We start from the raw sequence: 12,672 nt of genomic DNA on the forward strand, positions 1-12,672 counted from the left end.
TAAATTTCTTTCTTTTGGGGATTTAAGACAAGTTGGAGGTTATTCGATTTACAATGATTTTAAGAACATTCTTTTTAGGAATTCAAAATCAAATTCTTAAGTTTTGTCTTTAGAAATGTTTCTGGGAATAATAAATATTCTTTCAAGAATGTTTCATGAATCAGTCCCGTTTGTGAACGAATCATTCAGACTGGTTTTGTGAACTGGATCAATGATTCACTGAAAAGGTTTGGCTCAGAACAATTCATTAATGATCTGGACATCACAGCAAAACTAAGGCAGCTAGATTTTCAGTGAGAAATTTTAATCTGTTCCTCACACAATCTCTTATATGACCTCAGTAGATTTGGAATATAATGCACAAAGAATATGGGCAACTTTGATGGATCTTTACTGTAATTTTGTAGCTTGAAAATCCCAGTCCTCATTCAAATTGAACTTTTGTGTTCCCCAGAAGAAAGAAAGTCATATAGGTTTGGAATGACATGAGTAAATAATAAAAGAAATGAATTTTTTGGGTGAACTATCTCTTAAAAAGACGTGGCAAAATGAGACAAACCGTATACGTGATATGAACGATCACACCTCAGGCTCTTTCTGCATGTTTCACCTTTGATCACATTGTTATTAATAAAAGCTAAAGATCTTTGTGAGAGGGTGGATGGTGACCAGATGGGTTCAGATGTGAAATGCAGAATGGCTGGTTCTCCAGAGTGTGATCCATAAAGCCCTGAGTGCAGGGGTGTGTTTGCATGCTAGGTCACCGCATGACCTCGACTCATAAACAAAGACCTGGGGGGCCGCACGACAGAGACCACGCACTCATATAAACACACCCGTAAACACAAAACAGAAAGCGGATAAACACAAAAACTCACCCACACAAACACACATGTAATGTCATATACCACCATGTGGTTTCACATATGAAACAGCTCTATGAACAGATGCATATTAAAATACACACGCACAAATCCAAAAAAACTATTGTATATAGACTAAATTTCAGTACGTCAGCACCACCGTTTTCAACATTGAAAATAAAAAGAAATGTTTCATGATGAAAAGAGTTATTTTAAACTGTAATAACACAATATTACTGTTATTACAAATAAATGCAGCCTTGGTGAGAGATTTCTTTCAAAAACATTGTAAAAAATCTTGACACTAGAAACACTAGCTTCAAAAGACTTTTACGTTTACAGTCATTTTGGAACTTGTATTGTATGGAACAGCAGGCTGGACATTCTGCAAAACATCTTTTGGGCTCCACAAAAGGAAAAAAAAAGTTATCCAAACCCTTTAGAGATTTTTTGTAAGCTTAAACTTTATAAATTATGTGGCCCATTTATGTGGGTTTTGTACAGTTTAGCTATGTTTGTGAGGAACGTTTCATAATTTATCCCTCCCAAGTACAGCTAAACAAGAACACACCCACAAGCTTACAATAAGCCCAAGACGATGCACCACAAACCCCTGGGTTTACCCCTGTGGCTCAAGCCTGCTGCTCCATGTTTGTTTTCATTGCCCTGCTCAATTTGCAGTTGTGGTCTGGCACTATTTTCATTAAGAACTTGTGGTTAAGCTCCACGCTCGGGACAAATCGCTGTGGTGCTAGTGAATTAGCGATCTTTTCCATAGCATGCTCTGGTAAAGAAACTCTGTCATACTCGGAACGGCTGACCTGACAGGTCAAAAGGTCACAGGTTCAGGGGTCACATGGATAGAGAGACGTATTGTAAGCAGGGAGGTCAAATATGTGTGGATTTCGGCACGTCAGCGGCAAGCAAACAGAGATGCCACAGTCAAGTATCCACAAACCACAGCTCGCAAGCTCTCGGCTGTAGCTGGAATCTCTTCCAGAAATGCTGAATGGTACGGAATGTCTCAAACTTTGGGTCATATTCATCAAGTCATATTTTAGGTCAGAGATTTCAGCTCACCAGGCAGATTCGGCCGATGCGTGACTGCGATTTGGGGCTCTGGCCCATCTCGGAGGACTTCTCACGGAAGAAAAAGTAGAGTTTGTCATCGTTTTTCTCATTGCTGTCAGGGATAAGGTGCACATGGACAAATGAGGGGTCTAAGAAAAAGAGAGAGGGAGAGAAAATGTAACATGCGATGTAATTTTACATTTTGCGCAACTAAACATTTATCAGCCTTTTCATATTAACTGAGAGGACTATCTAAAGGATTAGTTCACTTTAGAATAAAAATTCTGATAATTTACTCACCCCCATGTCATCCAAGATGTCTGTCTTTCTTCAGTTGAAAATAAATTAACGTTTTTGAGGAAAACATACCAGGATTTTTCTCCATATAGTGGACTTCACTGGGATACAACGGGTTGAAGGTCCAAATTACAGTTTCACTGCAGCTTCATAGGGCTCTACACGATCCCAGACGAGGAATAAGGGTCTTATCTAGAGAAACGATCTGTCATATTCTAAAAAATAATAAAAATTTATATACTTTTTAACCACAAATGCTCATCTTGCACTAGTGTCCATTACGCAATCACGTTGGAGAGGTCACGTAGGCGGAAGAAAAAAGGTAAAACAACAATGTTGGATGATTTTGAAGTTGGAGGAGAAAATGAGATGGAGTAACACGGTACTTCCGCCTACGTCACACGTGACCTTTCCAACATGATTATGTAATGCGTGGCATATTGCAGAGCAGCGCAAGATGAGCATTTGTGGTTAAAAAGTATATAATTTTTTTTTTTTTTTTTTTTTTTTTTTTTTTTTTTACAAAATAACGCTAAACAAGACCCTTATTCATCAGCTGGGATCATGTGGAGCCCTTTGAAGCTGCATTGAAACTGCAATTTGGACCTTCAACCCATTGGCAGCCATTGAAGTCCACTATATGGAGAAAAATCCTGGAATGTTTTCCTCAAAAACCGTAATTTCTTTTCGACTGAAGAGAGAAAGACATGAACATCTTGGATGACATGGGGGTGAATAAGTTATCAGGAAATTTTAATTCTGAAGTGAACTAATCCTTTATGTGACCTTGCAAAAAAGCAAAAGGTAATTAAAAATGTAGAAAAACAAACTGAAAACCAACCAACAAACACTTTCTCTTATGCATGGATTCTAGAATTTTAGGTTATAGTATATACAATAATTCAATAACAGACAGACAAACAGATAAATAGACAGATGGATGGTAGACAGATAAAGAACTACTTATATCCACTTATTTACCATTCAGCCATCTTGAGTTGTATTGGTCGGTACGCATGACTGCATTTTTCCCCAAAGTTCGGAAAATAGCAGAATCTGTTCCCATGAAATCAATATACACCCCTGCATACAGTTCTCCATCTAAGAGATACAGAAACAGAAAGGTAAAAAGAGAAAGTCCAAATGTAAGAATCTGCAAACGTGAAAGAATGATGCATTTGATTTACGAGCTTTTATATGGTCTATAATGATGAAACGTCAGCCACACCCAAAATCTGACACCGTTCTTTCAACATCACTGCCAAGAGATCCATCAGGGCAGATTAAAGAGCATTAAACTGATCAACTGTTCAACTTAGAGTGAACTTACAGGGAAAATCATCCATGAGAATGATTTTTTTTTCATAATTATATATGCTTTTTTATTAAAAAATACATTAAAAACAATAATAATAATAATGTACTTCTTAATAATATGACACTAACACCGTACAATGATATAAAGTTTGACTTGATGGCAAATGCCAACTTACATTATACACTGCACAAGATTGATGCCCACTGGGTCTCACATGCGCTGGTCATTATGCATGTGCATGTGAGGGGTTATTATTGCCTCTGGAGGAATTTGTTCCTTGTTAAGTAGTGTGGAGGTCAAGTGTGTGTGTGTGTGAGAGAGAGAGAGAGAGCGTGTGCAGAACCCAGTTGCAGGCCACTTGAGCAGGTGTCTCAGCGTGTAGTTGGCAGAGGCCATGTCTGTTAAGGAGGGGCGACAGAACCACGGCCAGGCGGAGCGCTGTCGTGGCTCTCATGATTAATTCCTTCTCTGAGGAATCCAGAACACAGAGCCTGCCCGTTTTTGCCCACACTTGCTTCTGTGTACAGCGGGATATACGAGTTCAGTTTGTTGAGGAAACGTTTGTTGACAGTCTATTTGCTCCGCCCGCCGGCGTTTTTTCCAATAGCAGATCAAAACTGTTGATTCTTAGGGGAAGTCTAGGTGCCAACCTGTCAGAACGTCTTGTAAATCCAACCAAACAACACTAATATATGAGGTGGTGGTTAAAAACAACGAGACAGGCAAGCACTAAAGCGTTCTTTCAAGGACTGGCATGCCAAATTGTTTGAAAAAGCTTCCTTGTCACGTTTGTTTGTGGTTTTTAAGGTCGTATCTGTGATAAATTGTTTTACTGGCTTAGCTAAGTGGTTTTGCTAGTTGTGGGCTTTGCTAAGCTGTGCTGATTAGATGGGTTAGCCAGTTGTTTTCCTAGTCAAGGGTTTTGCTGAATTACCTGCTGTGTAAGTCCTGCTAAATTGGGATTTTGTGCTGTTGTTCGGTCTTGGCTGATGACGTGCTAGTTTGGGGATTGTTTAGTGAGGGGAAAAAAAACCCTAATATACAACACTATTTTGTCAGAAAATACTATAGATTTCCACACCCTAACAAACTAAAATCGCTTAAGGAAAACATTCTTTAACATCCTTTATACAAATAGGTTTCAGGTTTTTGGTGTTTATTTGATGGGCTGCATAATGTGGTCAAAAATTGTGTGACTTTCAATATGACTATAAAATTATTATTATCAGACACTGAAAACATTTAGCATACATTTATTGAATTAAATCACAACATTTGCAATTTGATAATCACACTAAGCCATATTGAGATTTCGGCTTCATTTCGCTTAATAGTGCAGCTCTATTTCTGTGTTTCATACCTAATATAACTACAAGGACCAGAATAAAACACAGCCGTCTTTCCCTCAAGATTACACGGTTTCTCTGTGAATATGGAACATCGTTAACCTCTCTAAATGTGAAAACCTTTTTTCCCCTCAAGCACTATTCTGAAATGACCCATTACCAATGATCTGTAAAGCGTTGAGTTTGGTAGTGCATGAAGAGTCGCAGTGAGAAGCATCGTTAGAGGGCTTGTTAAAACACTCCGTGCACTTCATTGATTCGCATGTTTCAATATAAACAGTCTCACTGCCATCGGAGTTCTCCATTAAGAGTTACTCAGAAATCAGGGTTTGGACGCATAACCGATAATGCCATGGTTTCTCCATTCAATTCAATTGAATTTTCATTCAGTTAAAAAAAAAAAAAAACATTTTATGGGAAATGCGGTGACGCTTCATGGAATGCAGGAAAAGGGATCAATGCTTAGGAGCCAGTCGCTTTTTAGGGCAACAGTTAGAGCAATAACTCTTTGAAAAAAGCGTTTCGTTCTGATTGGTCATTAAAATGAGTGTTCGCAAGAATACAAGATGCCGTTTTTTGGAGCAGAACACTGCATGTTTAACAACCAACTCACTGAAGTGGAAATATATTTTCCACCATTTTGAAGGGACTTACTAATCAAAGCGGAGACGCTGTTCAGTTTAGGATCATATGGACACTTTCCCTTCCCAGAATCCTCTTTGCCGGGCTCCAAATGGAACACGTATTCCTGAAAGGAAAATCGAAAGCAAAGATTAGATCTTTCTGTCTTACAGTCAATAATTCTGAAAAACACTCTGTAGTCTTTGCATATGTCCTCAAATCCCTATAAAACATGACATGGATTTGACATGGCATGGAGTCAAAGCAACAGGGTTAGGCATGTGACAAAAAAGACTAGCAAAAAGCAATGATGCAAAATGAACTAATCTCAAGATCGGATCTCTGAATATAATGTGCGGATATAAAGTTTCTCTATCCAAACTTCTCCGTAGCCTCAAACACCTGTCCAATCCTGCACCGTGAGCATGGCGGAATGGCTTACTGACACCGGCCCATCCCAGCATCCCTCGGGCATGATATAGAAACACTGACTGACAGGTATTTGGATGTGCGATTTAGGAATTGCCACGAGCGTGTGCTGACATGCCCCAAAGACTCGCCATGAGCCAGATCCTTAGCTTTCTAACCCGAGATTTTTCCTCTACAGTCACAGAAGGAGATGGAGGAGTGGAAGACATTTCTAATCTTATCCATCAACATTCATTTAAAGGAGAGCGGAAAGGCTGTCAAAATATTCAGCGCTGTCCAGCATTAACAGATTCTCTTTCACCCGTTATTTAAATCAACAATGTAGAAACAACCCAGCGCTGGCAGCACCTGCGAGAAGCATTCAGGGGTTGATATGACTTAAATTAGAAATGATGGTATGTAAAATTCGCTATAAACGCACCATATTCTTTTGTTTGACGGAGATGATATGGGGCATTGAATGCAAATTAGTGAGCTATAAAATATTTTGCAACAAAACATTTTTGAGAATTACCTGAAAAAATGCATACATGAGCTTGCCATCAGTTCATGCCAATTTTTGTTGTACTTGTTTCTCCAATGTCTTCTCTCCACCCTCACTATTTTGTTGTTGTTATTATTATTATTATTATTATTATTATTATTATTATGTATTATATGTACAGGGTCATAAGAGGGTCAAGCGCTTCTTCCTGTGATGTGAACTGTAGGACAGCTGAAGTATTTGAGTAATGTTTAGCTGTGTAGGTCTATTATTTCCTCTGCTTCTTTGTGTTTGCTCTGGATCAACTGCCTGAAAGTGTGTGTTTGTGTGTGTGTGTGTGTTGTGCATTTAGCATACACTCCTTTGAGGGCAGGAACATTGAGGTGAAGAAGGTTATGTATTGCAAGTTAGTTATTCATAAAGAAATTGCAATAGTATGAGAAAAAAAACCCTGAGTTGCGAAATATCTTACAAATTAACTTCAGAAGTTAGTTTTCCGGGTAGAACTACAAAGAGAGAAACATTCAAAAAGCTAAGACACTACAGAAGAACAGAAATTAAACAAAGATTAGCCAACAGTATTAAGACATACTAAAACTAAAAGAAAGTGATTTAAATGCACAAAAAAAACAAGACGCGAGTCACAGAACAAAGCTTTAAAAAAACATGTTAGAAAGACAAGACAAAGAGTTAACAACAACAACAACAACAAAAATAACTCCAGACATCAGACACAGATGAGACGGAACAAGAAAAACACAGAGGAACAAAGAGCATGCAGATTAATGCATCTTCAGACAGCAGGGGAGCCAGCGGGCTCACGGCAGGCGTCCAGATCCGTGTCCCACCTGTAGTCCTGTCTCATCAAACACTGTTTCAGGTTCAGCTGCACGACTAGTTCTTCCTCTGGTCTGGGGCATCTGGAGATGCATGGCCGTCTAAAACACAACATAGTCATGTGATCTATGATGTTACCCACTTACCAAGTATGGTCCCCCCTTTCAGCCCCCCCAAAAGAGAACATAAGCTCAGCTAGGCACTGACATGACCTTTATATATATATATAAATATATATAAATTGTGTAGAATAGTCTAGTTTTATTGAAAAAAAAAAAAAAGATTATAAATAATAATAATAATAATAATAATAATAATAATGGACAATCTTGTGTATTTTTATGCTTTGCTTATAGCAATGTCATTTCTGTTAGGATGTTGTATTGGTAGTAGGGGAAGTTAACTCCTGTAAACAGTATAAACCAGCCTAAGGTGGTTTAAGTTGGTCCCCCAGTCTGGAAAAAAGTGTCTAAACCATCAAAACATTCTAATGCTGTGTTCACACCAAACACGAATAAAGCGTCTGGCGCGAATGATTTCAATGTTAAGTCAATGTAAAGACGCGTTTACGCGCGAATGACGCGAATTGAGCGTTTCGCGCGAATGGTGCTTTTTGTGCATTTACGCGTTTGACGCGAATTCGCGTCTGACGCCCGAGTTGAAAAATTTGAACTTTAAATTCTTTAAACTTTAAACGAACCGTAAATTCGCGCCGCGTTAACCAATCAGGAGCCTGTTTGCTGCTGTGGCGGCAGGCCCGCCCGGAGTCACTCATTCAAAATGGAGGAACGACTGATATTATCAGTGAGCAGTCACCCAGAGATTTATGACACAAGTTCATACTTCTATAGAGACAGGAATAAAAAGGACCTCGCTTGGAAGAGTGTCGGTGAGGAGATTGGGCAATCTGGTAAGTTGTAAATACACATTTCACTTTTGAGTCACGTACACGTTTATCGACCCGCGAATACAAAGCGGTAGCTCTCTCGATGAACGCACGATCAACATCAGCCATCTTGCAAACAGACAACCGCCTAGCACTTGCCCCTCCCACAAGAAGCGGATTTCGCCTCGGACGCGCGTCAATTTCGCTTCAAACGCCTGTTTTTTTACGCGCGTCTATTTCGCTCTAGACGCGCGAATGCATTCAAAATGTTCAAGCGGCAAACTAGACGCGAATTTGACGCTCTATTCGCGTTTGGTGTGAACGCGCTGTGTTCACACCATAACTAAGCACCTTAGACTGGTTTACTGTACACTGTTTTTCAGCATGTCCACATTGCTCACTAGATTACAGAAGACAGTTAGTGTGCGAAAGATATTAGGCACTAGATATCTTGAAGTGTAAATCAAAACCATTCTGGGATTGTGGCGTCATGTGTTAGAGTCAAGGGTGTTATCGTAGCGTGAATGGTTTGACCATTATGGGTTGCACAGCTGGCTTTTGAAAAACCCCAAAATTCAACATTTTGAGTCAGCACGTCTGCTGCGGCCACATGTGTTTCTTTCAACATACTGTCTTGGGTACAGTCTGAATGCAAAAGACTGGGCTAGCACGCCAAAGACCTGCTGCATTGGCCACATCTGGATGTCTTTGGGTTAATGTGCGTCTGTATGTGTTAGACGTGATGTGTGTCATGCTCATTGGCACAGACATGGAGATGTTTGCCTGGCTGGAGGACTTTGTGGACGCAGTCTGTGACCCAGGTTTCCTGTCTAGAAAGAGCAGGGTGTTAAGGGGTATATCACATCACCTCTCAGCTCTTGTACCAACATTCACACGCGGAGGGCATTAAAAGGATGTGTGCCAGTTAAAAATTCCAGGGAAATGTTGAGGCAATTCATTATGGTGTGCAATAGACCTCTAGCACCATACTGAGATGCTATAATGGGAGCTCCCATAGCATAACACCCTACATAATACAGCTCTCAGAATTAAAACTGGGAAATTACAGGAATAATTGTGTCATTTTTTACTCGCCATCAATTCCAAACCCATGTGGCTTTCTGAAGAACATCTAATGGGGGCACTTTCCATACAACTAGTGACTACAGCTTTTAATCTCAAAACATTACAAAAAAATTCTGACTGAATAATTGAGTCAGTGAGTTGAATCAAAGACTTTAGATATACAAAGATGGTGCACTTATATTACTGCTTTTTAATGCTATTTGAGCACAAGATACAAAATGTATTTTTTGTTGCCGATTTGAAATGTGTTATTTAATTGTGAGTTCACCAAACAGTTTCTGAGATTCCTTGATTTCCCCATTCAAATAGATAGGACTTGGTCTTGGATGCCCAGAATAGCTGCCTGGAGGCATTGCAAATATGGCCGCTGAGTGAACAGACTTTCCTTGAAAGGGACATTGGTTGAATTCCAACTTATGAACATTTCTGTTCACTTTTGTTTGTGAATTGAATCTATTTCACTGACAAGATCCATCTAAAAGTTAAACATTTTTGAACAGCAGTACAAAGGCAATTAAATGTTGTTGATTCATTAAATGGTTCATCATTGATTAGCAGTAAACACGGACTTTAAATTCTGTCAGAAAAAAAACTGAAGATTTTGTTAAATGTTTGTTAATGTTCAGCAAACTGGTTTGAGATGACAAAGTTGCAAAAATAATGACTGAATTTTCCTTTTTGGGTGAATTATCCCTATAAGAAATGCATAACTATAAGACCCATACTGGCAAAATGAGCCACAATAAGCAAATTTTCAAAAATGAGATTCAAGTTCTCTATACGATTTGTTGGAAACCAACAAAAAAAAATGACTGAGCTAGACCTGTTTGAAGTCGATTGAGATGAAGTCGAAAAGTCAGCAATGTCAATTTTGAGAAAAATTGAGTTAACCCTTAAATGCATGACTGTTTCGCCAATCATTCTTACATATTCGGGTCTTTATCGACCTGGATCTATATCTAACACGGAAGGATCTCTACCTGTCACGATAATATAAAACTCCTCTGATATTAGAGTAACAATTACAGAAGAATAAAATAAATCATATTTTGTTACCTTTTGGAGCTTGAAAAGGCTCAGTGGTGCCATCACCACTGTCCTCGTCAGAGCTCATTTCCCAGTAAATTCAGCAAATAATAGGCTAGTTTTATGTTTGAGGTCACAAATGAGCCCATTCGCGATGTCAAACGTATTCTCAAAACTATATAATTTTCAACATATTCAAAATCAATATTCCGATCGCTAACAGCTTCACCAGATCCATCCAGTAACAGTTACAGTCATATTTTATTGCGTTCAGTGCTTGCTCTGCAGTAAATCGCTGAGCCATTTCATGTTTTTCTTATTATTTCGTTTTCTGTCTGAATGAGTCGTCACTTCAGCATTGTGTATCAGACATTGCCACCTTGTGGAATAAAGGTGAATTGCACTTATTCCATCATCTAAGATTCAATTATTGTTGTGCAGAAAAAATATACGTACACTCATACACACCTCGGGTCGTTAGTGACCCTATATAATTTTTTACAAAAAATGAATAAAAAAATACATTCTTTTATAAATTTTATGATTTTTTTTCTTGTTATATTCTTTATAACGAATTGATTGAGGAATACCAAGAAGGTTGATGTCTAACTTTAAAAAATGAACGATGAAAAAAGTGAATGATGTCCCGGGTCACTAAAGACCCGAGGTATGCATTTAAGGGTTAAAGTTTTCTGAATGTTCCAAAACAAAATCACCTAGCAACAATACCTTAAAATCCCCGTTAATACCAACCAAATGTGGTCAAAACCCATATCTATAGGGAAAACACACACACAAACAACTTTTTTTTCCCCCATGATTCCACAATTGTTTGATTAATTGTTTGCGCATTCCGACACGGGTCACATATAGTATTAGTATAGGTGTGATTTTATAAGTGTGTGTGTTGAAATATAAAAAGTAGTGATATAAATGGATTCAGAATCTTCTGGCTTCTATTAATTCCACTTTAAACGTCCCTGAACTGTCATTAGAGAACAAGTGTTGTGTTTAGAGAGACAAAGTGCTAGCCGTACAAGCAAGGGTCCTAAAAAGGCAAAGAGGGTCCACAGAGTGATGCCTGGCTCGAGCGAAGAAACTCAAGCTCCTCAATTAAAGAGTAAGACTAAACAGGAGAGAGAGTTATAGCGCGCTGGGGAAGGCAGCTGTGAGGGTGAACGCCAGCCAACACCTGGAGGGTTTTTACGGGGGGAGCAGGGACACAGGGGGACGGTGAGTGAAAAATCACAGTTGATGGACTGTAAAAGACGGTAATGGATAGATTTGTGGAGAAATCTGGAAAAGGCATATCTATAAATACAGTAAGAACACCTGTGCCTCACAGGTATCCAGGTGTAGCCGCAATGTTTAAGGAACACCTCTCGTGCCCTGTTACCCCGCTCTCAGAAAGGCTATTTACCATTGGTTTGCGTCCTCTGTTGACATAAGTGCATACAGGGTTGTAAGCGCCCGTCCCGCACACGTACAAGTGCGTCCTGTTCCATGGCTCGATCAGACGGATGAAATTACCGCACTCGCCCTGAGAGAGGAAACAATCACGTTAACTATTTTCACACATGTCTATGACAGACTGAACAAAACACCCATTAGAATTTTAAATGTGGCTTTTAGCTCATGGCTTTTAGGTTATGTTAGTGCTATGTGCTACATGCTACCGCTAAATGCTAAGAAAATAAACTTTAAGATAAAGTTTAAGAAGATATAAACGTTTGAAATTTAGTCCAACACTTCTGGGAAAACAGATCAAGAATTTTGATTGCAGTATGCAGAGGTGCTTGGTCCAAAAATGAGAACTATATCAATGCCAAAAACATAGAATGCAAGTATGCAAACACAGATGTTAATGTTTCAACGCATTCAGGTATTCGGGTAGCTAGCTATAAACACGCAGCATTTTCAAACTTCTCAAACTGTTGCTCCACTTTCACTGTAGTTGACCTAAGTGAAAATGGCTGTAGAATACTTAAATGATAGTTTATCATAACAATTACTGTGATGCACCTTTAATTTTGTTCTGACGTACAATGCCTTTCAAAACTCTGTCATCGGTAAGATTTATTTGATCAAAAATAGAGTAAAAACAGTAATATTGTGACTGTTATTACAATTAAAAACAGTCGTTTTCCATTTTAATATTTAGTTTATTCCTGTGATGCAAAGCTGAATTTTCAGCATCATTACTCCAGTCTTCAGTGTCACATGATCCTTCAGAAATCATTCTAATATGCTGATTTGCTGCTCAAGAAACATTTCACATTATCATCAATATTGAAATCTGCTTAATTTTTTTTATTTTTTTTTCCAGGATTTCTTTGATAAATATAATTCAAAAGAACAACATGTATTTGAAACAGAAATGTTTTGTAACATTATAAATGACTTTGTCA

General features: G+C 38.6%; 1 protein-coding gene across 2 annotated transcripts in view; it reads right to left on the bottom strand.

The window, feature by feature from the left end:
- sema3fb (sema domain, immunoglobulin domain (Ig), short basic domain, secreted, (semaphorin) 3Fb) overlaps positions 1-12,672 on the bottom strand; it is a 71,701-nt gene that overhangs the window by 12,378 nt on the left and 46,651 nt on the right. The window contains exons 5-9 of one of the 2 annotated variants that reach the window (XM_048171957.1): positions 11,685-11,804; positions 7,278-7,367; positions 5,550-5,643; positions 3,213-3,332; positions 1,944-2,083 (exon numbers count right to left, since the gene is read on the bottom strand). In XM_048171957.1, the coding sequence (XP_048027914.1) occupies positions 1,944-2,083; positions 3,213-3,332; positions 5,550-5,643; positions 7,278-7,367; positions 11,685-11,804 (564 nt within the window). The remainder of the gene's footprint in view (positions 1-1,943; positions 2,084-3,212; positions 3,333-5,549; positions 5,644-7,277; positions 7,368-11,684; positions 11,805-12,672) is intronic. The other variant, XM_048171958.1, reaches the window with a different exon arrangement.

This window comes from Megalobrama amblycephala, linkage group LG21, assembly GCF_018812025.1.
Source record: "Megalobrama amblycephala isolate DHTTF-2021 linkage group LG21, ASM1881202v1, whole genome shotgun sequence".
NCBI classification, from domain to species: Eukaryota; Metazoa; Chordata; class Actinopteri; order Cypriniformes; family Xenocyprididae; genus Megalobrama; species Megalobrama amblycephala.